Here is a 27,026-nt window from a genome sequence, read left to right on the forward strand (position 1 = left end):
GTTGGAGTATATCTTTCTTTTTACTTTCACTCCAACAGAAGTTTTCTCATTTTTGTTACATCCTAAAGAATAAAAAAATACAACAATACTTAAAAACAAGAGTGTTTGACCAGTGCATACTCCCAATTCTCACATACGCATGCCAAACATGGACCTTGACCACGGCAAACATGGATAAAATAATAAAGACACAAAGAGCCATGGAGAGAGCAATGTTAGGAATAAAATTGACAGAAAAAAAGCAAAACAACTGGGTCAGAAATAGAACAAAAGTCAAAGACGCAGGTCAACATATAACCAGGCTAAAATGGAGCTTCGCAGGTCATAACGCTAGACAAACGGACAATAGGTGGAATAGCACGATACAACAATGGAGACCATGGACAGGAAAGAGAGCAAGAGGACGACCCCAGATGAGATGGGGAGACGACATTAAAAAGATAGGAGGAACGCACTGGAAACAGAAAGCACTAAACAGAAGCGAATGGAGGAAACTGGGGGAAGCCTATGTTCAGAATTGGACGAATTAAAGGGCAAAAGAAGAAAGAAAGATGACCTAATATTTATGACAAACCGGCTGTTTCGTGAATACAAAAAATGAGGCATATACGTCATTGTAGAGAAAATCAAACATATGTATGTGTATAGGAGACGAGAAAAAATAAGTTACAATTAGAGGTGTAGAGGAATATGGTTGTCGAACCAAGCTTTAATTATCTATACCTTGAAACGGGAATCCAACAAAGTAGAAGAACAAAATTCGAAATAGAGGAATTAATTATGGAAGGAAAGAAAGTAATTAGTCCATGTGGGGAGACCGCTTCCGTCTGGAAAAATATCTGATTCGGTTTCTTTATGGATTCCTATTCAAAAATGTCCCCTTTAAACAAATCTGAAGGGTGCCGGGCAGAAATTGTTTAAACAATTTTTTTAAACACATACAAAATATCACGGTTTTTTGCTCCGGAGCATATATTTTTGAGTTTTGTGGGTCATTCTGAACAAGAAAGGTATCCTGTAAATTTTTTCAAAAATTGATAGTTTTCGAGTTATAGGCGATTTAAAATCTGAAAAATGCGAAAATGCGCATTTTCGAGGCTTAAAAACTCATATTCAAATTAGTATTTTTGAGGTGGCCAGATACTTAAATTGAAGACTAAATATTCAGCTTCAAGCTTCTGAAGAGTGATCGCGTCTAACTTTAATTTATACCGTTGTTTTTAATTGGTAAATATGCGTGTTTATCCGATTTTTTTGCCGGTGCGGCGCGCTCCGTTTCAAAAATCTCATATTTTCCTCCGAAAAATATTTTTTCTAGATTCCTTGGGACATTCTATATAAAATAAGTTTCTTTGACATTTTTCTCAAAAGTTAATAGTATTAAAGTTATACGCGATTTAAAATCCTAAAAGGCGTTTTTTTGTCATTTTTCGGATTTTAAATCGCTTATAACTTAAAAACTATTAACTTTTGAGAAAAATCGAAAGAAACTTATTTTATTTAGAATATCACAAAGAATCGAGAAAAAATATTTTTCGGAGGAAAATAGGAGATTTTTGAAATGGAGCGCGCCGCACCGGCAAAAAAAATCGGATAAACACGCATATTTAACAATTAAAAAACAACGGTATAAATTAAAGTTAAACGCGACCACTCTTCAGAATCTTGAAGCTGAATGTTCAGTCTTCAATATAAGTATCTGGCAACCTCAAAAATACTAATTTAAATATGAGTTTTTAAGCCTCGAAAATGCGTATTTTCCATTTTTCAGATTTTAAATCGCCTATAACTCCAAAACTATCAATTTCTGAGAAAAATTACAAGATTCTTGTTTAGATTGACCCAAAAAATCTAAAAATATATGTTTCAGAGCAAAAAAATATGATCTTTTGTATTTGTTTAAAAAAATTGTTTAAACAATATCTGCCCAAACATTCTACCCGGCAACCTTCTGATTTGTTTAAAGGGGACATTTTTGAATGGGAATCCACAAATAAACCGAATCAGAAATTTTTTTCAGACGGAAACGGTCTCACCACATGGACTAAATAGGAGTTTTGAACTCATTACTTTAGTCAAAAACCATATCAAAAGAAAAGAAAACGCAGCTATGTAACAGCATCTTCAAAAACCTGGCAACTGAATAATCGAACAAAACAGAAGCTGCTCTGACTGGAAATGGACTTCTGGCGAAGATCGACCTGCATCTCTAGAGTCTCACACATGAACGAATATGAGATATTTATATTCTGAGTATGAAAACAAACATAATAGAAAAAATCGAGGAAAAACAACTTTGTTGGTGTGCCCTGTACAAAGAATGGACAAACATCGACTTCCAAAGCAGATCATAAAATAGCAACACCAAGTAAGAAGGAAAAGGGGCAGTTTATCACTGCCCAATGTTCTACGTGGTCGAATGTTTTGGCAAAGTTCATAAATCCTACATAAAAGGGTAATATGTGAAACTTATTTTCGACATTTGTTTTTATTGCATGATTACAATATAATTAATTCTACTGAATCATTTCTAAATCAAGCTGGCTACTTTACTACTGAAAGTTATCGAAAGTTTGTTAATCCTAAAATTTTGTAAAAAATGAGTATTAGCCCGATCAAAGAACAATCTGACCCAAAAAAAATAAAGGAAGGATGAAAATTTGGGAATAGGTAGTTGAAATTGTCTATAATTATTATTGTTTATGACTATAAAGAAAAGTTTATAATTCTACAATTTTAAAATTTACAAACATGGAGGGGAATACCCCTTCTCGGGGGTGAAAAAATATACATTCACAATAGGTCCGGAATTGGGTAAAATGACTAATTCTAAGCAACTTTTGTTTTATAGTTTTGTCATTAAGTCAATACTTTTCGAGTTATTTGCGAGTTAATATGTTCATTTTAAACAAGAAAAACACGTTTTTGAACGGTTTTTCGCAAATAACTCAAAAAGTAACTATTTTATTTAAAAAAATATTCATGTAGCTTATAAAGAAGTGTACATCATAAAAAGTAGGTTTTTATTCCTTCAATTACAAATCGAATATTTCAATGTGAAATAACAAAAAAAACGCAGCACTCTCCTGGGAAAGCTCATAATTTTTTAAAGTGTTAAAAAATGGTTTATTTTTGTTTAAAAAAAAACTTCTAACATTACAAGTAAGTGCGTCAGTCTCAAAACATTTTTGATCGCTTTTATTTTTTGGTAAATAAATCACGAAAATCACCCACTAATTAGCATCCCAAATAAAATTAATCGTTACCACTTCTCAAGTTACCTTGGTTGTGTATCCTTTATATGATCTGTAAGTTTGATTGGTTCAGAGTGTTCGTTTTTGAAAAAAAAAATGGTTTTAGAATAAAAATTTTTTTCTAATTTTGAAAAAAACTCCAGTTTTTTTTTCAAATTAACTTAAAAATTGTTTGTTCAAGCCATTTTAACTACAGCCTTTTCAAAAACAAGCACTTTGAACCGATGAAACATACAAATCATATAAAGAATACATAAGCAAAGAAACTTGTGAGGTGGTAACGAATAATTTTACTTGTAATGCTAATTAGGGGGTGATTCTGGCGATTTTTTTAACAAAAAATACAAGCGATCAACAATATTTTGAGCGTAACTCACTTACTTTTAATGTTAGAAATTTTTTAAAAATAAAAAATAAACTTTTTTTTAAATAATTTAGTTGTAATGAGCTTTCCCACAAAAGTGCACCGTTTTTGGTTAGTTCACGTTGGAATATTCAATTTGAAATTTGACGAAGATGAACTTACTTCTCATTAGCTACAGCTCCGTTTCTACTGGGTATACAGACTTCATGCATACACCATTTATTTCACTTTTTTATAAGGTATATTTTCGCTAAGAATATTTTTTTCAATAAAATATTTACATTTTCAGTTATTTGCGAAAAACCGTCCAAAAGCATGTTTTTCTTGTTAAAAATGAACATATTCACTCGCAAATAAATCGAAAAGTATTGACTTAGTGAAAAAACTCTATAGAACAAAAGTTGCTTAGAATTAGTCATTTTATCCAATTCTAGACATATATTTTGAATGTATATTTTCACCACCGAGAAAGGGGCATTCCTCTCCATTCCTCTCGATGTAGAAATGTAAACTTTTTCTTATATAATAATAGACAATACCTATTCCCAAATTTTCATCCTTCCTTAATTTTTTTGGAGATTTTCGAAAAGTTTTGTGTTCCTTGATCGGGCAATATAGTGACTGTAGATGGCAATTGTTGAATTTCCCATCGCATGGCGATGGTAAAATCACTAGTTTTTAGTATAAACATATAAATATTATATTTTATTTTACTTAAGGTAGGAGAAAAATTCCGCAGCAGAGCACTAAAATTCCCTGGACTAATATCAGGATGTACGATAGATTGGTTTGACAAGTGGCCAGAGGATGCTCTTATAGAAGTATCATCACATTTTCTTGAAAAATATAATATGGTAGCTACCGCAGATGTGAAACACGAGCTTATAGGAATCATGGCTGAGATACAAGATGGCGTTAGTATTTTCTGCGACCAATATTTCGACAGGTAAACAAATTAGACATTACTCCAAAAATAAAATAAAAGTAAAGTAAGAGAGTATATAGTTTTTCATTTTTTAAATAATTTTTTCATTTCGACAAATTCTAGATTCTTTGTAAAATGTATCTTCAGAAGTCCCTAAATAAGGGGTTACATCACATCATGGAACGTTCTCGGATTAAAAAATTCACCATGAGTATTAAAAAAGCCAATAGTGTGAATGCCTGAGCCACCAAAATGTTTTGCCACCAAAATGCCTGAGCCACCAAAAGGATCTAGTATTTTTGTGACGTATGGTATACATCTAGCCACAGGAATTATTTCGGTTTATGGATCATTTATGGCCTGTTATCTAAAATATCGATTATTTTGAGGGACTCTTAAATGTTTAATTCTGCTCTCTTATTAACTCTAATCTTTCCGATCAGACATTCCTGGTATCTGTTCTCGGTGACGAAAGTGACAGGTGTTTTAAATTTGGCACAAGCATTCGAGAAAGAAATAACAATTCAACTGTTTTTGAAGATCAGAAACTTCCAATCTAGATATCTTCTAAAAATCGTCAAATGTAGATTTTTCCAACCCAGTGATATTATCTTAGTTAAAGCTAATTTTCTTATGTTATCTTCTTTGTGTGCCGTGCTTGTTTTCAAGAATTGGCTATCGTCGTATTAACAAGTTGATGAAATGTTTATCGGTCGGAAGCTATATGAAACAATTCCTCGACCATTTGACCAGTCCATTGTATAATGTTACGCATCCAGAACAGTTGTTTTCTTCCGATCCAGCATTTTCCTTCGATTTTGCCCTAAATGATCAACGATATTTAGATCCTCTCATTATATGACCGAAGTAATGAATCTTTCTTATTTTTATGATGTTGATCAATTCTCGCTCTTTGTGCATGGTCTCTAGGAGACGTTCGTTAGATATATGTAATGATCACGGGATTCTGAGCATGCGACGCGACGGTAAAACCACAACTCGAACGCTTCCAATTTGTTAAGAGGACGTAGAACGTAGACGTAGATCTTCAGTACTCTTAAAGGTGTGGTCAACGACAGACTTCTACTGCACAATAGAGAACGCCAGCTAATAAAGATTTTTTGTAAAAGTTCTATTCCAATCAAAATTTCCTTATCACTTGCAACCCTGCAGTGAATTCACCTACCCGGATATCTAAAGTGTTCCACCCTTTCCAGGATTTTTTTATCTGATAATTCCAGTACTGGGGCTTCGATATTAATTTTTCCGAACACCATCCATTTTGTTTTCTTTGCTTTGATTGTTAAGCCCTTTGCAGTATATTCGTTGTTTACAGAGATCAACAGGGTTTGAAGGTCTTCTAAACTCTCTGCCATTATGGTAGTGTGATCTGCATATCTGCTGTTATTAATAATTTTTTCTATACTCTATTCTTCTCTTCTAAAATGAAGGTCTTCTAGACTATCTGCTATTATGGTGATGTCATCTGCCTATCTGATGTTATTAATAATTTCGCCATCGATTTTGACACCTTCATGACAATTATTTAACGCTTTTTCCAAAATTGGTTTGGTATAGGCATTTTACAATGTCGGTAACATAACAGATCCTTGTCTGACACCACGCTTAATATAAAGCTTAGCTGAAACTTCTTGATCCACCTTAATACAATCGGTCCCTTTGTAGTAAAGATTTTTGAGCAATCTAATGCAATACGTGTCCAATCCAAGCATTGTAATAGTAATACATGTGGGACTTTATCAAAAATGATTTTTCGAAATCTATAAAGCATACGTAAATAGTTTTTCTAAACTCAATGTTCTTATGTAGAAACATTCACATGCAAAAAGGGCTTCTCGAGTACCCATACCGTTTCGGCAACCAACCTGTTCTTTACCATTTATCCCCTCACAAAGATTATACATGCGACAATGCAATATTTTCATAAAAATTTTGAGCGTGTGACAATATTTTCATAAAACTAATAAGTCGATAGTCGCTTTACTGTCTGGTATTCCTTTTCTTGGGAATAGTTACAAATATTGCTTCTAACCAGTTATCTGGTAGGTGGTGAGAAGGAGGTGAGAATCGTTATAATTGATATCTTATGTTATAAAGGCACAAAATTTGTTTTAGAGTGGTTAACGTAGTGCCAACGGGCTATATATTCTCATAGATTTCTACTCTTTCTGTAGGCGATCTCTTGATCATCAGGTTAACCATAATATGTGGCAATCTTCGAAATCCAGGACTTTGCCAACCATAGCATGCTGATTCTTTAACCCATTCACTCGACCAAACTTATTTTTGTTAGATGCTGAAGATTCCATCGGTCTTGTGGTATTCTGGTTTTTGTTTTATCTTTATAATTTGGCAAATTCGTGTAAACTCTGTGTATATCTATCCAGGTTTTGATGTTGGGTAGTTCTTGCCTCTTCTAGATTTTTTGAGCCAGCCGAATATATTCGAAACATTTCTTAGGGCATTAAAATGTTACATTTTTTAGGCCATACCTTGCATTTGTTAGAGGAGTCAATTTTATTTCTTTAATATGTAGGTGGTATCAGTAGAAGCTTAAGTTTAAGTTTTTGGGGTCGGGACCCTTGTCCCCCGGCCGCCATCTGGGAAATGGGGTGCAAAGGGGTTTCGCGCTATATCTCGTAAACTACCAAGCCTACGGAAAATCTAATTAAACATAAAATGTAGAAAATTTTCCTGAAAACTTCCTCATGAACCAAATTTTATTGCCGTGTTGGTAAAATTATAAACTAAAAAGTTTGTCACTCAACTTTTTTAACTAAACATGAAACTAACGAAATATGGTGACAAAATGTTTAAAAATTAACAACTCCTTTTATAATGTGTTTAAACATTTTGTACAAATTTCATTGTTATCTAAATACCTCAAAGATGACGCAGTAAAAGATTCAAAAGGAAAGATTTACAGCGACGAATGATATAGCGAGGTAAATTTGAAAAATCATAAAAATTAATTATCGGCATTTTTGTATAAAATTTGACTTTTGAACATGTTCCACCAAATCTAGATAAAAATAAACTTCATATTCGGATTCAGCGACCTCGAAAACATAAAAAATGACCAACATTCGTAATTCACCTTAAATTTGATTTTCGTGGTCGGCATAACGTAATTTTAATTAAAGTATGGTTTTTATTGTATTCCTATGAGAATTAGAGAATCTGGTCAAGTTTGGAGCGCTGTAAAACCTAGATAATAAATAAAATTAAACAACTTTATAGTGAAAAATATTCATCGAAAAATCCTCTACAAAATAGCTATTATGTTATTTTATTGTGTAATGAACGGAAAAAAAGTTATAACTTCCAAAAGGAAACTTCTTACAAAATTTTCTCTTATTTTTGTTTATAACTTTTTTGTTGGTCACTTGACGATAAAAAGTAATAGATGTAAAATTGTAGAAAATTTAATTTGCTACATTTTATGTGTGTTACTAAATTTTCTGTAGGGTTGCTAGTTTAGGAGATACAGCGCGAAATCCCTTTGCAGCACTTTTTCCAATATGGCGGCCGGGGGACAAGGGTCCTGACCCCAAAAACTTGAACTGAAGCTTCTACTGAACCCCCCTACACATTAAAAAAATAAAATTGACTCCTCTAAGAAATGCACACTAAATGTAACATTTCAATGGATTATCTAGGAATTTGAAGATTTGAACAGAATTGACTGTTCCAAGACTTTTAATTTACATTGTCGAGTATTTGGAAATTTAGATCAGATTCTACATTAGAACTGGTCTTCTTCTTCTTCTTCTTCTTCTTCTTCTTCTTCTTCTTCTTCTTCTTCTAATGGAGCTACAACCCTTTGTGAGTCTTGGCCTGCTTAACAATGTTTTTCCATTCTGCCCTGTCGGATACTTTCCTTCGCCACTGCATGATGTTCCTGGTTATATGACACCCCTGTGTCCCCTATCCATCTTTTAGCATTAGAACTTGTAGCATTATTAACACATTAATTTTGTTGCAGATTCCGGAGAAGAACTTATGTCACACCAAAAACTTTTATATCATTTTTGGGAGCATACAAAGTCTTGTACAAAATCAAACTGGATGAAATTGGGGTGATGGCTCAAAGAATGAAAACAGGTCTTAAGAAGTTAGTAGAAGCAGCTGCAAGCGTGGATGAGCTACGTAAAGAATTGGCTGTGAAAGAGGTCGAAATGATTGCGGCTACTGAAAAAGCGGAAGCAGTAAGTGCAAAACATTTTGAATTAAAATCTGTTCTAAACAATATAAAATTAAAAATGAATAACCATTTTCAATTTCCTTTTTGATTTACATGTTTACTCTGACTGAAGTACGAAGGGAACCATTCTCGTTGGAGCTTTACCGCACTGAGAAGATGGGACGTGAATTATAAATTGTAAAATTTCCTCATCTTCCTTAGTCTCAGCATCCGTTATGGCTTGCAAATTGTAAAAGCCTCGGAGGTGTTACCACAGAAGGTTCCCATTGTTTTCAATCTGGTAGGATGTAGAGTAACATTTTTTGATGTTGTTTTATGTGCTATTAGATTGAAAACTTAGTTTTTTAATGTAAAATTAGTTTGAATCTGTTAAAGTAAGTCTCGATGCACATTTGCGTGTTTTCAAGCTGTGTGCACGCTGCGAGCAAGCCAAGTGCGATCGCTAGCAGTTCAGCAGTACATGAATTTAATTTATTCACTGCACACTCGAACTGACAATGACCAAGTTCAAGAAGTAGAGCAGGAACTAGCCTTACCAATTAATCAACGAGAGAGATTAACTTTAATTACACCGAAGGAGATCAAAGATGAAATTAATCATTTGGATGAAAAGAAGGCACAAGGCACTGATCTCGTAACAGCAACAATGCTAAAACCACTTCCTAAAAAAGGTATAATGAAGTTATTGTACATATTAAATGCAATCTTAAGACATAATTATTGGCTTAAATCACTAAAAATTGCTTAAGTGATAATGATACCGAAACCTGGTAAAGCTTTAACGGATGTTTCATCATACCGCCCAATAAGTCTACTGCCCACAATGTCAAAACTTCTTGAAAAGCTATTACTTAAAAGAATTTTAAGCGACCTAGAATTCCAAAACTGGATCCCAGAACATCAATTTGGATTCCGACAAGCTCATTCTATAGTGCAACAATGCCATCGCATTTCAAATGTAATTAATAAAGCCTTGGGCAATAAACAATATTGCACAGCTACCTTTCTCAATATCAGCCAGGCATTTGATAAGGTATGGCACCCAGGATTACTTTATAAAATCAAAAAATCTCTACCCAACGAATACTTTGACTTATTAAAATCATATCTAAATCAAAGAGAATTTGAAACTTAAGTGGACAATGAACTATCAAACCGTAACCAAATTAAGTCAGGAGTCCCACAAGGTAGTATACTGGGTCCACTTCTTTATGTACTGTACACATCCGATTTACCAACCTCTTCACAAACCACCGTTGGAACTTTCGCTGATGACACAGCAATATTTGCAACTGAAGAGGGTCCAACAGCTGCGGTATTAAAACTTGAAGGAAGAACACCTAGACCAAATCGGACAGTGGTTAAATAAATGGAAGATAAAAGTTAATGAAACTAAGTCAACACATATAACTTTCACACTGAGGAAAGACCAATGCCCAAATATTAGCCTTAATCAAGTCAACATACCCCAACAGAAAATCGTCAAATACCTGGGGCTCCATCTGGACTCTAAATTAAACTGGAAGCAACATATTTTGAAGAAGAAAAAACAAATTGAGTTGAGAGTGAAAGAAATTAACTGGCTTATTGGTAGAAAATCTCGACTCTCAATTGACAACAAACTGCTCATTTATAAAACAGTAATCAGACATATTTGGACATACGGAATCGAACTATGGAGTTGTGCTAGCAAATTAAATACAAAAATAATCCAAAGAACCCAATTAAAAATTCTACGCACCATCGAAAATGCCCCGTGGTGGTACATTTTCAACCAAACACTTCATAGAGACCTTAACATCCCGTTGGTTAGTACAGTGATTCAGGACAGAGCCAACAGACACCACGATAAATTGGAAGGCCACCCCAACCAATTAATATTACCACTGCTGCAGCCAATAAACAACAGAAGATTGCGAAGATTATGGTCTATAGATCTTCGCTGAAACTGAGGTGAAACCGCTGGGTGATGTACCTCATAACGCCATATTAGGGTACAATAATATAGTTTTTGTTATTGTGCTTGTTATCAAATTAACTTAGAGAATATGAAATTCTGATTGTTAATAAATGATTACATATAAAAAAAAACACTCGAACTGAGCCGCGGCGTGCAAGTTGCTTGTAAGTAACTTGCAAGCGGCGTGGACCGAGAGCTCGCCAAATTCTGCTACACCGCCACGTGCACCGCTCTTGGAAACAAGTCAGGCGATTTGGCAGTCTCTAATGAGCAGTCATTCAGTACACGTTTACCGCACGATCGATTTCAACGTATGTAGATACAGAGCTGTTTATTTCTGGCGTGAATTGACCCCGAGAAACCGCTCAAATGTGTATTGACGGGAAACTTGGCTTGAAAACAAGCAGCGTGCATGCAACTTGAAAACACCCAAATGTGCATCGAGCCTAAAAATATCGTTTTTGATTTCTAAATTTTCACTATCAATTAATTTCAATATCGGCCTAATAGTCCAGGGCGCATCTCTTTTGAAATGGACGTTGAGAGGTAACTCAAATTTTTTTGCAGAAATTTCTTGAAAATAACTCAATTAATAATAATTGAGTTAAACTCCCACTCAAAAAGGTCCGGAACATTGTTTAAGAAATCAAAATATCAAAAAATAAAGAAAAATTCGAATTTTCTCTTCGTTTTTTGATTATAACTTTAAAAGTATTCATTTTCGAGAAAAGTTGCACTAACATAAAAGTTGCGTAACTAAATTTCCTATAATATAGGATTGGTTAAAATTTTTAAAAATTGTTATCTTTTTGCAAAGTAGCAATAATTGAAAAAAAAAAACATCAAAAACAAGTATTTGCATTTTTCGTTTTTCAACAATTTGTGCTACATTTAGGACTTCATATTTTATCCAGAAAAACTTTAGGATATAATAAAAAAATACTGTGAATTCCATTAAGATCGGTTTAACAGATTTTGCAAAATAAATTTTGCAATCTATTTTTATCTAAAAAAATTCGTTTTTTCAAAATGTTGCAGGACTGAAAATAAAGCAGATAGCAAGTTGATTTTTTTGCATATAGAAGAGTACCGTACCTTTCATTTTTAATTTGCAGAATTAAAATCGATTAACTACCACGGCGCCAGGATTTTTTTATATAGACATTAATTTTTGGTGCTACGCGCAGGACAGCGGTGTTCGATTCACACAAGTTGATTTCCACCAAAATATTTTTCAATCTTTACCTAATATAATATTTTCTTACTCTATATTTTGTTGTATTTTAATATTTTAATTCTACAAAAATCAAACTAATTTGATAATTGTTTGTTAAATATTGTTTAAACAATTGCATGTTTTTAAAAATAATTAAGCATTATTATCTATGTTAAAATACCTATATGAACAAAGAAAAAAAGCTAAAAAATTGCTAAAAAACTGTTATTTCAAAGGACAGTATACGTGTTTTTATTTTGCAAAAAACAAATTTATTTAGTTATATGGAAATGAACTAAATATTAAAATGTGTCAATCATTATCAAAGGTCAAAGGTTTTTTTTGCGAAAGCTGTATTGCAAAATTTATTTTGCAAAATCTGTTGACCCGATCTTAATGGAGTTCACAGTATTTTTTTATTATATCATAAAGTTTCTCTGGATACAATATGAAGGTCCTAAGTGTATCAAAAATGGTTGAAAAATGTAAAACACGAATACTTGTTTTTTTACGTTTTTTTCGAAATTATTGCTATTTTGCAACAAGGGAGACAATTTTTAAAAATTTGAACCAATCCTATATGGTAGGAAATTTAATTGCACAACTTTTATGTCGATGAAACTTGTCTCAGGGATGAATATTTTTAAAGCTATAATCAAAAAACAAAGAAAAAAATTGAATTGTTCCTTCATTTTTTGACATTTTGATTATTTAAACAATGTTCCGGGCCTTTTTGAGTGGGAGCGTATCTCAAATATTATTATATAAGTTATGTATTTTCAAGTAATTTCTGCATAAAAATTTCAGTCACCTCTCAACGTCCAAATGTACTAATATTTTTATAGATGCCCCTGGTCTATAAAATCTTTGCATAATATTAATTTCACGGCTCTCTTGTTTTTACAATGTCATATGTGCCGTAGTCAAAATTTTACAGACAAAAAACATATACAAAATGGACTTACGAATGAACATGTCGAATTACTCCCTATAAATTTCGTATGCACATTTACTTAATACAGTACAGTATAATACAAAAGTGCATTCATTATTTGAAGCTCTCAGAGCAACAGTGGCCTAATCCATCACACACAATTTTACCAAAACGCTTTTAGTCCAGAAAGCCACTGCGCATCCGCTAGGAAAAATATTCTAATTCGGATTGTTTGCACAATCTTACTCAAAAAGGACCCCTTTTAACAAATTTGCATGTTGCCAGGACCAAAAGTTGGTCAAAAAATTTTTAAACGTTTTTTTTTGTTTTTTTCCTAAAATTATTTTTTTTGAACGGTACAATTTTTTTTTAGGTTTTTTGGATCATTCCGAACAGAAAAGGTCTTAAGTGACTTTTCTCTAAAGTTGATAGTTTTTGACATATAAGCGATTAAAAATTGAAAAATTGCGAAATCGGCCATTTTTAATCCTCAAAAACTATGTGAAAAACTGAAAATTTGAATGTTGCCAAGATAGATGGATATTCTTTGAACATCGATTGATGAAATCCCGAAGAGTTTTTTGCAATAAAATATCAAAAACCCCTTTGTTTTTAATTGCCAATCAAGCGTGCGCGACACTATTTTCCACCGTTGCATGTGTATACAGTATGGTGCAAATGAAAGGAATAAATTCGTTATTTCGTAAACCGGTGACTTTAAGGAAAAACCCAAAACAGGTAGGTTTTTATTTTTAAGTTATGATATTGTGGCATATATATACTAGTGACGTCATCCATCTGGGCGTGATGACGTAATCGATGATTTTTTTAAATCAGAATACGGGTCGTGTGCTGGCTCATTTGAAAGGTTCTTCAATTTTCTATTCAGTAATATAAACATGTACATAATTATTTATACAGGGTGTCCAACATTTTTTTATTAAATTAAATCATGTGGCAAATTGACAAAAAAATTAAATTATTGGACACCCTGTATAAATAATTATGTAAATGTTAATATCACTAAATAGAGAATTGAAGAACCTTTCAAATGAGCTAGCACAAGACCCCTATTCTCATTAAAAAAAATCATCGATTACGTCATCACGCCCAGATGGATGACGTCATTAGTATACCATATATGTCACAATATCATAACTTAAAAATAAAAATCGACCTGTTTCGGGATTTTTCCTTAAAGTCGCCGGTTTACGAAATAACGAATTTATTCCTTTCATTTGCACCATACTGCATACACATGCAACGGTGGAAAATAGTGTCGCGCACGCTTGATTGGCAATTAAACAAAGGGGTTTTTGATATTGTATTGCAAAAAACTCTTCGGAATTTCATCAATCGATGTTTAAAGAATATATACTTACCTAGGCAACATTACAATTTTCAGTTTTTCACATAGTTTTTGAGGGTTAAAAATGGCCGATTTCGCAATTTTTCAATTTTTAATCGCTTATATGTCAAAAATCATCAACTTTAGAGAAAAGTCACTAAAGACCTTTTCTGTTTGGAATGATCCAAAAAACCTAAAAAAAATTTTGTTCCACGCAAAAAAATAATTTAAAAAAAAAACAAAAAAAAAACGTTTAAAAAATTTTTGACCAACTTTTGGTCTTGGTAACATGCAAATTTGTTAAAAGGGGTCCTTTTTGAGTAAGATTGTGCAAAAAATCCGAATTAGAATATTTTTCCCAGCGGATGCGCAGTGGCTTTCTGGACTATTTATTACATTAAAAATATCCCCTATTTAAGTATTTTCAGATGCAGAGTGGCTCAAGCATTGGTTACTTGAGCCACTCTGCATCTGAAAATACTTAAATAAGGGATCACTTCTTTAATGCAATAAAAGCGTTTTGGTACAATTATTGTGGATTGTGGGTTAGGCCACTGTTTCTCTGAGTGTCTCATTTCAGAAACAAACGACTCTAAAATAATATAAAAAAAACCGCGCCGTAATGCTTGTTTGTAATTATTGGTCCAACCGTAGGCAAGTTTACTCCACGTAGTCTGGGCAGATTATCTAAGAATAGACCAATTTTGGGAAAAGATATTTACGAGCAATTTTATTGCTGGAATCGAATCTTAGATTGTGAATATTAATAATATAGGAATACAAAGTCCGCAGATAGTGTGCTACTTTTTTTATAAATAAAATGGCGCCCAAAAATCCTGTTTTTTTCAATTTGTGCTCTATAACTCAAAAGATTTGAATTTTTTCAGCAAAAACATCCAAATAAAAAGTCACCGTAATTAAAATCTGCATAGAGGCGTGCTTTTCCCGATTTACTTCGACGAAAATTTTTCCCGGAAAATGCGGGTTTTTCCAACAAGTTCTTTAATTTTCAACTAAAATTTTTGATAAGTAATTGTTTATCAATAATTAAATAACTAGGTAATTTAAAAGCTATTTTTGTATAGATTATAATTGCAGAAGCCGATGGAAATTGAATGAACGGTTTAGCAACAATTTAATTGTTAATTAAAATTTACGGTCGCCATAATTACCACAATATTTATGATACATAAGAATCACTATGATTTTTGTATAAAAAGACACTGTATCTGTCTAATTTACTTTACAGAATTAAAATTGGACTGTTTAAGGGGCCTCAGGAATATTTTAAAATTATAAACAATTTTTTGGCTTATAAACAAATAGAATATCTCGGTAAACATTAAACTAAATTAAATCATGAAAGCGGTATTGGAACAAAAGCGGCAGGACACTTCTTTTAAAAGAAAAAACGTTTAATTGTTATAAGTGGTTCCTGAGATACAACCGGTCAAAATTTATCGGCAATTACGGCAAAGATATAAACAAAAGGATCATAATTTTCGAACCATCACCTTTTTATTTCGGTCCTCTTTCTCCAAATTAATTTTCATATCTTTAAAATACGCATAACATATATTATTATAATAAAAACTATCGATATTACGAGTGAACATTGCCAAAAATAGCAAAATTCCAACCAAACATTAGATTGGAGAAAATGTAATCTCACAGTTCAAAATCGGTATACGTTAAAAAATGCTGTTTCTCGGCTTCCCATGGAGCAATTTTCTTCATTATTTTTTTGTTCCCAAGTAACTGGAGTAGAGCCATCTAACTGACGCGTTATTAAATGTCAAAATTTCTTTTGTTTTGTTATAATAAGTTAGTTTATTTATTACCACAAAATTTTTTAATTTGTTTAAATAAAGATTGTTTAAATAATTATACAGCTTACAAATGAGAATATTTGTGTTTCTAACGTTAAAAGGTACACTAATAGTAAGTTTATCTAAAAAAAATGTACAACTGGAAAAATATGTAATTTTCTTTTCTTATAAATAAATTAATCTATTATAACAAACCAAAAGAAAGTTTGACATTTAGTAATGCATTAGTTAGATGGCTCTACTCGAGTTACTTGGGAAAAAAAGAATGAAGCAAATTGCTCCATGGGAAGCCGAGAAAATGCATTTTTTTAACGTATACCGATTTTGAACTTTGAAATTATATTTTCTACAACCTAATTTTTTATTGGAATTTTGCTATTTTGGGTAATTTTCATTCGTAATATCGATAGTTTTTATTATAATAATATATGTTATGAGTACTTTACAGATATGAAAATTGGTGTGGAGAAAGAGGACAAAAATTAAAAGGTGATGGTTTGAAAATTATAATCCTATTGTTTATATCTTTGCCGTGGCGCAGTGGTAAGAGCGCCTACCTTTCGATCGAAAGGTCGGGAGTTCGAATCTTACCAGGGTCAGGATTTTTTCATTTATTATAAATTAATAAGTGAAAAATAGTTTCTGTCCTTGTGAGATCGGTACTCACCGGAGGGACCGCAGACGTTCGGATACAATTAGAGTCTCTTTGCAAAGACAATGACGTCGACTTTGCAAAGTATCAAGACACTTACTCAACACACACACTACACACGACACTAGATACCTCATGTTTTGACTGGATGAATGACAGAAAGTCCATGCCATATACAAAAAAAAAATCTTTGCCGTAAATGCCGATCAAATTTGACAGGTTGTATCTCAGGAACCACTCATCACAATTAAACGTCTTTTCTTTTAAAAGAAGCATCCTGTCGCTTTTGTTCCAATACCGTTTTCGTAATTTAATTTAGTTTAATGTTTCCCGAGATATTCCATTTGTTTATAAGCCAAAAAATTGTTTATAATTTTAAAATATTCTTGAGGCCGTTTATATAGTCCAATTTCAATTCTGTATAGTATGTTATATAAGTAAAGTGTCTTCTTATATAAAAATCATAGTTATTCTTATGTATCTTAATTATGATAGTTATTATAGCAACAAACAAATTTTTAATTAACAATTCAATTGTTGCTAAACTGTTAATTCAATTTCTATCGGTTTTTGTAATTGTAATCTATATAAAAAGAGCTTTTATATTTCCAAGTTATTTATTTATTGATAGACAATTACTTATCTAAAATTTTAGTTGAAAATAAAAGATTTTGCTGGAAAAACTCGCAGTTTCCGGGGAAAATTTTCGTCGAAGTGAATCAGGAAAAACACGTCTCTATGCAGAATTGAATTATGGTGAATTTTTATTTGAGTGTTCTTGGTGTAGAGTTAAAATCTTTGGAGTTATAGAGCAAAAATTTAAAAAACACGGTTTTGGGGCGCCATTTTGTTTATAAAAAAAGTATCACACTATCTGCGGACTTTGCATGCCTATATTGTTAATGTATACGATCATAAGATTCGATTTCAGCAATAAAATTGCTGGTATATATCCTTTCCTTGTATTTTACTAATTAGCGCAGAGTAACGGTTCTTAGACGTTTACTATTGCCTACTCCGACTAACCAATGAACATTAAGCCCGCGATTACGTCACGAGAGTACAGTAATTTGGATCGTAATATGATTAATCGGTATTTTTATGTCTTTGATATATGGAGAATATTAAAGATAGTTTTGAAATATAGATGTTTAGTGCATTATAATGCCTAATTATGAAAAATTGTTGATATTTGGGTGGTTTGGTAGGTACTTAAAATTAATCAGAACCGGTTGTTTACGTTTATCTAACGGTTAATGTAAGATTTACGGAAATCTAGGACTTCAATCTGAATTCCACACTAAAAGTTTGTCGCGTAGACTGAATTTATATCAATACTGGATTAATTATTGAATACATACCGTCCTTAGCCAAGCCGCACACCAAAGAAACATGAAACGAAAAACATGAAACATGAAACGAAAAACATGTTTCATGAAAAGAAAACACTGCTAAAAAAATCTCAAAGTCCGCCTACTAATGAAACGAGTGTGACTCATGCTCATGACACATTTTTATTTTCGGAGAGTCTCATAAATGGCCGGATATATATTTGTTTAGCAGTGGTTTATTTCCATGAAACGTAATTTACGTTTCATGTTTCTTTGATGTGCGGCCGGGCTTAGGCAGGCCGCACATCAAAGAAACATGAAACGTAAATCACGTTTCATGGAAATAAAACACTGCTAAACAAATAGACGTCCGGCCATTTGTGAAACTCTCCGAAAATAAAAATGTTTTATGAGCATTCATCACACTCGTTTCATTGGTAGGCGGACTTCAAGATTTGTTTACCTGTGTTTTATTTTCATGAAACGTGTTTTACGTTTCATGTTTTACGTTTCATGTTTCTTTGGTGTGCGGCTTGCCGTAGAATTCAGTGATTCAGCTATGCCTATGTGAATTAGAATTACATAGTCTAAAACCTAAGATGCAATCATCAGATATAAAATTTTATTAATAGTGCACGAGGTATGTTAAAAAATATGAATTTCGCTCAAGAGTAAAGTACCTTTATATTTTACAATGCCGAAAATTATTATTAAGAAAAGTTATTTGGAATTAAAAATTATGTTATAATATGCAATTACATTCTTCTAATAAAAAAAAAATAAAATTTTTCTTAAAATACGGACACACTTGGATATCCTACGGATATTTTATTTAAAAATAGTCCCAGAATTTTTTGCAATACACCATTTTAAAGTAAAAAAAGGCTTTTTTTGATCCACAAGGTATCTACCTAAATGTACAAGAAAAAAGTCATAATGAGAAATTTAAAAAATAATCAATAAATATATCAAAAATCATTAAAAGTCTAAAGGCTTGAAAAATCATAACTTGCTTAAAAAGAGCCGTATATCCTTAGACGTTAGACCATTTTATAGGTAATTGTGCTCTTTCTACTAAATGTGCGATTGTATATACCTAGAGATGCGCAGAAAAAAGTTACAGAACAATGTTTGCGAAATAATGTGGAGAATAGCCCAAAAATGCTGTAAGCGGTGAAATTTGAAAAATCCAATTTCGGAAACTATAAACCCTAGAGACTTTTAGCAAACTTTATTTTAAACAGGAAGGACGGAAGTTAATTTTCGCTGAAGCAATGCCTATACGTATATCCCTGTGGAAAAAAGTTATGGGACAAAAAACAAAATTGATTTCCTTCGTGTTGTTTTCTTGCTTTTGAATAAATTTTTGTAAAAAAAAAATTTTCGCTTTAAAATGTGATATTTGGATAGTAAGTTTAACCTGGAACAATTATCCTGTAGACGTCTTTGTACCAAAAGTGCATAAAACTCACCTTAATTCACCCTGTGCCTAGGGACCAATTCACCACTTCCTCAGAAACCAATTTAAATGGTAGAGCTCCGCGATTTTTTCAAATTTAGAGGTCCATTGACCATATGAGCCAATAAACTCCCGTTAACCTTGTAGTTTCTTTTAGCCCTCTTATTTTGAACGTAATCAATAGCCTATTTACGCCTATGCCCTTGCCCTTAACAAAAATTTTTCTACTAATCGTCAACTTAAATTACATTTCAGGTCTTAGAAGACGTCATGGAAGCGTCAGAAGTAGCCAACAAAATTAAAGAAGAAGCCTTGGTTGTTAAAGATAGGGCTGAAAATCTTGTAGGGTTAATTAGTGTGGATCAGAAAGAAGCTGAAAGCAAATTAATGGCAGCCAAGCCTGCCCTGGACGCTGCTGAAGCAGCTTTATTGGTGAGTTGTAATTAAAGTCCGGTTTATAAGCATTTTGCTTTTTTTTGCTTTTTTGGCTAATAATTAGGATTTTTATTAAAAATGCTTATTTAAAAGATATGTTGCTTATATTTGTTTATTTTACTTCTTATGATAAACTATAGTGAAATTTCATGTTACTTCCTGTCTTAACCCCTTCGGTACGGTGATGCACCCGTGTGCATCATGCTTAACTGTCCGCTCAGTACGGTGATGCACACGGGTGTATCATGAGTTTTCGTTCGCCATATACGGCGGTGCCACCATCTGCATCATATTTCAGGTATTTTTGTTCCATCCGAATTACCCTATTGAAATCTAAAAGTGGGAAAACCACGCCCAAAAGTGGGTGATGTCCAGAAGGAGATTAGATTTAGTTATTTTGATTAGTGATAAGGTTGTTTAGATGTTTAACTGATGGGATTTTGTGGGAGGTGAAGTTAGTGTGCTGCTGTTTACAACTTACCTTACTATCCCTTGCAAGATAATTCGGATGGAATTTCCCAGATTAGGAGACTGGGATGATATCAAACAACAAATAATCTGGGGAATTCCATCCGAATTATCTTGTTTATCTTTTTTAATAATTTTTTGTTTAAAATGGTATTTTATGGATAAAATTTAATTTAACTCACATACTATGTAGAATAATAAATTTAATAAAAATAGTTTCATTTCTAAAATTAGTGTTATTATCACATTAACTTTAATTAATTTTAGTGTGATACTGTATTTTAACCGACTGGTGACCGCGAGAAGCCGCTCGGTAAGCGCTCGAATCCGTATATAGGAGCCGACTTGCCGAATGACGGTCCAACACGAAGGGGATAAGGAAAATTCTATGAAGTATACAGAGCTAATAAAACAATAAACCATAAGAATTTTAATCCCTGAGGCTTAGGAGATAAACGGGAAAACCTATCGTTATACCTGTCATAATAAACTAATATTTGTCTGCAGACAGCCCAAATTTATTATATTGTTGTAAAATAGTACCGGTATATTTGTCTAAATTTAAATACGCCCCAATCATATCTGCAGATGTTGAAAGAACTTTTTCTACGTATAAATATATGTATACAGAGATAGAAGACATAGCTTTTTACAAGAAAATTTTGAAAAACATATTATTGTTAATTGTGGCAATGAATACAAAATACTTATATTAATATGTATGTTAATTATTTTTCGAGTTTTTTTTATTATATTATAGCTTAATACTTTGGGGTAATTTTTTATTTGTTGTTAATAATACGATGATTAGAAATAAATGTAATTTAATGTTAATGTCTTTTATTCATATTTATATCATTATATCCATATTTACTTACACGTTTTTTTCTTGAACCTTGCTGATTTCATAAAGACTTTGCGGCATTTTTTGCTTATATAAGTGCTTATTTTGACCTTTCCGTCATGCTTATAATCCGGACTTTAGTTATAATTATGACAATGAACAAAACAGTTTTAGTTCTGGTCGTTTGGATTGTGGTAGTTACGTGTTTTTCTTGATCGGATATTTTGTGAGTCCTGTTTAGGTGTCTTTGTCACCTCTTCAGGATATTTTGTGCATTGTGGATGGCGGCACTGGCTTTTTTGTTGTTCATTATAGTATTTTGATAGTTGTTTGTTGGTGGTCTGTAGAGGAGGGCGTCTTCAGAAAGTATAGAGAGCAGAACGAACTTGGTAACATTTTTTTTAGAATCTGATTGTATTATATCTTTTGACTAAAATGGATGATTTTAATGAATGAATGGATTTATTTATGAATTTTTGGCTATAATGGGTCGTTGAGGGTAGCTGCAGTAGTTGTAACCCCGCTAGAGATAGGAACAATCGCAAAAATGGTACCGAGAAACCATAGAAAACTGATCCCTCCCTGTTCGTGTGCAAAGCTCAAAATGAGCTATTACAAAGAGGTGTAGACTCCAGGGTGTCGATATATTCGTCAAGCAGTTTGTTGCTGGCAGGTTCGTAGGTAGGAGTGGGAATTTTTTGGGATGTCTGACGAATACCATGATACTATAAAATAACAAGGTAATATATTGCGCATCTCGAAGAGAAGGGAGTCGTGACGTAACTGGAGACCCAAGTTCGTAATGGTTCGTAATGACCGAATGATTTCCAATTAGATTGAATTGCTCGCGATTGTATAGTCCAGGCTGTATGGTCGCCCCCGTCAGGTAAATGATTCCGTTTCGATTTTTTTGCACAAACTTACTAAAAAAAGAGTTCCTTATAACAAATCCGCAGGGTGCCGCGGTCAGAAAATTATTTAAATAATTTTTTTAAACAAGTTCAAAACATTAATTTTTTCGGTTCGTTCAATTTTCTTAGATTTTTTGGATCATTATAATAGACCTGGATCCCGCGTATCAAAAAAAAGTTGATTAATAGCAAGCTGAAAATCTGTTAATAGCTTAACGGTGCCTAGTCGGAAAAACTTTGATGTACTGGAACACTGGAACAGGAGAAGTTTTAATTGTAGAACGGTTTAAAAATTTGGAACGTCATATTACGAAAACGTCCCATGCATTTTGTCGGACAGAACATCCAATTGATTTGTTACCTTTTCATTAAACTCTCATGCAAAAATCAGACTGCTATTACTAACCAACATGATTTCTGTCATTTGATATGTTCTTCGTGTTCCACTCATTAAAATGCCCAGTTGGTGATAAACACCAGTCTGATTTTGGCATGAGGGTTTAATGAAATGGTAACAAATCAATTGGAAGTTCTGTCCGACAAAACACATTGAACGTTTTCGTAATCTGACGTTCCAAATTTTTAAACTGTTCCACAATTAAAAGTTCCCCTGTTCCAGTGTTCCCATACATCAAAGTTTGTCCGACTAGACACCGTTAAGCTATTAACAAATTTTCAGCTTGCTATTAATCAACTTTTTTTTGGTAAGCGGGATCCAGGTCTATAAGCTAAAAAGCTCTTTTGTGATTTTTCTCTAAAATTTATTTTTGTCGGGTTATACGCGATTTAATATTTGAAAGACCCGAAAATCGCCATTTTCAAGGCTTAATAACTCAGTTAAAATTATTATTATGAAAGTTAGAAAGTGACCAAATCAAAGTTTACCCTACAAATTCCTGAAGAAATTTTTGTCATTATTTTATTACTAAGCTGTTTATTTTAATTATTAACAATGAGGTCTAACTGCATACAGGCGGCCGTCAATAGTGAGTGCGAAAGAGATGCACCATTCCGGCCGTCTAATGGTGCATCTCACTTGCACTCACATTGATGGCCGCCTCACTTAGCGCTCTTTGTTAACAATTAAAAATAACAACTAAGTAATAAAATAACGACAAAATTTCTTCAGAATCCTGTAGGAGGGCTTTCAACTTTGATTCAGTACCTTTTTGACTTTCATAATAATAATTTTTATTCAAGTTATTAAGCCTTGAAAATGGCCTTTTTCGCGTTTTTCAAATTTTAAATCGGTTATAACTCAACAACAGTCAATTTTAGAAAAAAATTACAAGATACTTTTTTGGCTCATAATAACCCAAATAATAAAAAAAATTATACGAAGTGAAAAATTTATTTTTTGAAGTGAAAAAATTGATTTTTTGAATTTGTTTAAAAAAAAATTGTTTAAACAATTTTCCGACCGCGGCACGTCCCGGCACTCTGTATATTTGTTATAAGGAACTCCTTTTAAGTGAATTTGTGCAACAAAATCGAATCGGAATATGTTACCTAACGGGGGCGACAATACAGCCTGGACTATAAGCTAACAACCAGAATTCAAATTCCGGTCTCCAGTTACGTTATGCGATGCGCGAACTCGAACGTATTTGCGCTACGGGAAGATACTATCTTGTTATTAATTTATACTATCATGACGAATACATTACCCTAAGATATGGCAGTTTTGAACATGTATTTAACTCGGAAATTTGCTGTCCCGTGTTCTCGTTAACACCATTACTAACCAATAGCTTTGCCTTAATTTTAGACAATCAAAGCTGCTGATATTGCTACAGTAAGAAAATTAGGAAAGCCTCCGTATTTGATTCTGCTTATTATGGATGCTGTCCTTATTTATTTTAAAAGAAAGTTAGAACCGGTCAAACCAGATCCTGAACGAAATTTCTTGGTACCATCCTGGTCTGAATCTCTCAAGGTAAGTTTAGTTTTTTTTAAAACACTTAAGATATTTTTGTCGTACTATCCACAAGATTATAAACAGGGTGATTGATTTGTGGGGTAAAGCTCTGTAGATCCGTTATAGTAATAGATAGCAATAAAAGTTAATAACAAAAACTATAGCCAACTTTGAGGTTCACATCTCAAAATTAATTAGAATGTTACTGCGTGTTCAAAAACATAATGACAGACCAAACTTATGTTTTTTAAATGCATGTATTTTATTTTATATTCGAAATCTTCTTAACTTCTCCATTACAAAAATATAAAAGTTAGTTATGTTGTACATGGTATTTAGAAAGTTATAACCAATTTTATATGAAAATCGTAACAAGTTCAACTCACTGTATAATAAATAATAATAAGCACAAAAGCAGTTAATTATTGATGCCATATTTTTTTATTTATTGTCAAAATTTTCATAAATGATTGATATTGCTAATTTTCTTTATATTGAATACAGGGTGAGTCAAAACACAAATACATTATTTTCTCAGTAATTTTAAATAGAACTGTGTATTTTATATCACTATCGAAAAGTAAGGTTACCGTACTTTAATTTTTTTATAACATTCCTTATGTCTAAATTTATTCGTTTTCGAGATATTTTCATTTTTCTGAGCAAATTATTAATTACGGGTCTAAATCTTTCCAAATTTTAAGTAAGCTATGACTGAATTATCTAAAACTGATAATAGGGCTTTTCATTCACAGTCATTTGTTTCGAGGTTCTGTCATATGTCGTATAATCCTATATATTAATATCATATGTCGTATAAATAACATCATATGTCGTATATATTAATATTACACCCAGAATGTACAACATATGACAAAAGATCGAAACAAATGACAATCGATGAAAAGCCCTATTTACGAATACTGGTTATCAATCTAATAATAAATCTAACAATGTAGCAAATAAAGAAATAAATATAATTTATAATAATAAATTTTACAAAAAAAAAACACAACCACAACATACAACATTTTTGAAACAATTAAAAACTACTTTTGTATGTAAGTGTAACACATGTTTTTAACATCCATTGTTTATTGCAATATGTCTCATTACAAACAATTAGCAATATACAGGGTGTCCAGGAACTCTACCGACAAACGAAGACAGGAGATCCCTCAGATAATTTTAAGACAATTTAACCCAATTCACCTAGTCCGAAAATGCCTCCTAAGGGAGGTAGAGCTATTTGAAGATGGCGTCTGGTAATTAGTTTTTCTAAAATAATTCCAGGACGCTTCTATTTAGAAAAACATTCATACCAATTTTCGTTTTTCTAGCTAGAAGCGTTCTGGAGATAATTAAGAAAAACTAATTACAAGTGGCCGTCTTTAAAGAGCTCTAGCTCCCTTAGAAAGCATTTTCGTACTAGCTGAATTGGGTTTAATTGTCTTAAAATTATCTAAGGAATATCCTGTCTTCGTTTTTCGGTAGAGTTTCTGGGCACCCTGTATATTTGTATATAATTATTGAAACATAACATAGAGGAAAACCGCCCAGTGGCGAGCACCCAGTAAGACATATAAGATTATAATTTTAAAATAAGTTTAAAATAAATTAAAAGTCTAAAAAACATAAATAGAATTAAAAATACAAGTGTAATAAACAAAGAAAGAAGAGTAATATATTAGTTATAAATACAAAAAAACACAAACACAAAATTCAACATTTTGTGAAAACAATATTATAAACTACTTTTGTATGTAAATGTAATAATGTAACAAATAAAGAACGAAAAATAATTTATTAGTAAAAAATTTTACAAAAATAAACATGAACACAAAATACAACATTTATGAAAAAATTAAAAGCTACTTTTAATAAAATATTTTAAATATTTAATTACATAAGTTGTTCAAAATGACCTAACACATTTATGCTTGCGTCTAAACGGTCATTGAATGAGTTACTTACACTACAAAGCATTTGTAAATTAACACTTCAAAATACACTTTGTATTCTATTTTTCATCTCATCTTTTGTCGTTGGAGGCATTTTATAACCTTCATTCTTAAAATAGCCCCAAAAAAATCGGTCCAGTTTATTAAATTCTGGTAATCTGGGTGGCCACGCTACTGATCCATGGAAAAATGAAGATATCTCGAAAACTACTAAATTTAGACATAGGGAATATTATGTACAAATTAAAGTACGGTAATTATACTTTTCGATAGTGATATAAAATATAGGGTGTTCCATTTAAAATTACTGAGAAAATAATGTACTTGCGTTTTGACTCACCCTGTATTCAATATAAAGAAAATTAGCAATATCAATCACTCATGAAAATTTTGACGATTAATAAAAAATATGGCATCAATAAACCATTGCTTTTGTGCTTATTTTTATTTATACAGGGAGTTGAACTTATTACGATTTTCATATAAAATTAGTTATAACTTTGTAATACCCTGTATAATATACCAAACCTTTATATTTTTGTAACGGAGAGAAGATCTCGAATACAAAATAATATATAGGGTCTTCTATTTAAAAAAACAAAAGTTTGGTCTGCCACTATGTTATCGAACACCCTGTAACATTCTAACTAATTTTGTAATGTGAAGCTCAAAGTTGGCTACAATTTTTTTTATTAACTTTTATCGCTATCTATTACTATTCGCGGTGTGCAAGTACTTGGAAAGGGAAACGAGAAACGACCGTGCGCGAGTCGCGGAGAAATATTGCATCTATCTTAAATAATTCATATTGTCAATTGAAATTGTCAAATTGACGTATATTTCATACCTTCTGTCATTGACGCAGAAAAATTATATATTGCTCCACAATATTGATATGATATGCAATTATTATATAAAGGTAAATTTAATTTATTGTATTTTGCTTGCAGTACTGCATTTTAATAACTGATTTTATTTACTACATACAATTG

The 27,026-nt window shown here is 32.2% G+C and overlaps 1 protein-coding gene across 1 annotated transcript in view; it reads left to right on the forward strand.

The window, feature by feature from the left end:
* The window catches only part of LOC126889868 (dynein axonemal heavy chain 8), a 424,246-nt gene that overhangs the window by 243,526 nt on the left and 153,694 nt on the right, over positions 1 to 27,026 (forward strand). The window contains exons 46-49 of the mRNA XM_050658553.1: positions 4,338 to 4,564; positions 8,550 to 8,772; positions 19,753 to 19,929; positions 23,924 to 24,091. Coding sequence (XP_050514510.1) covers positions 4,338 to 4,564; positions 8,550 to 8,772; positions 19,753 to 19,929; positions 23,924 to 24,091 — 795 coding nt within the window. The remainder of the gene's footprint in view (positions 1 to 4,337; positions 4,565 to 8,549; positions 8,773 to 19,752; positions 19,930 to 23,923; positions 24,092 to 27,026) is intronic.

Source organism: Diabrotica virgifera, chromosome 8 (genome assembly GCF_917563875.1).
Source record: "Diabrotica virgifera virgifera chromosome 8, PGI_DIABVI_V3a".
NCBI lineage: Eukaryota > Metazoa > Arthropoda > Insecta > Coleoptera > Chrysomelidae > Diabrotica > Diabrotica virgifera.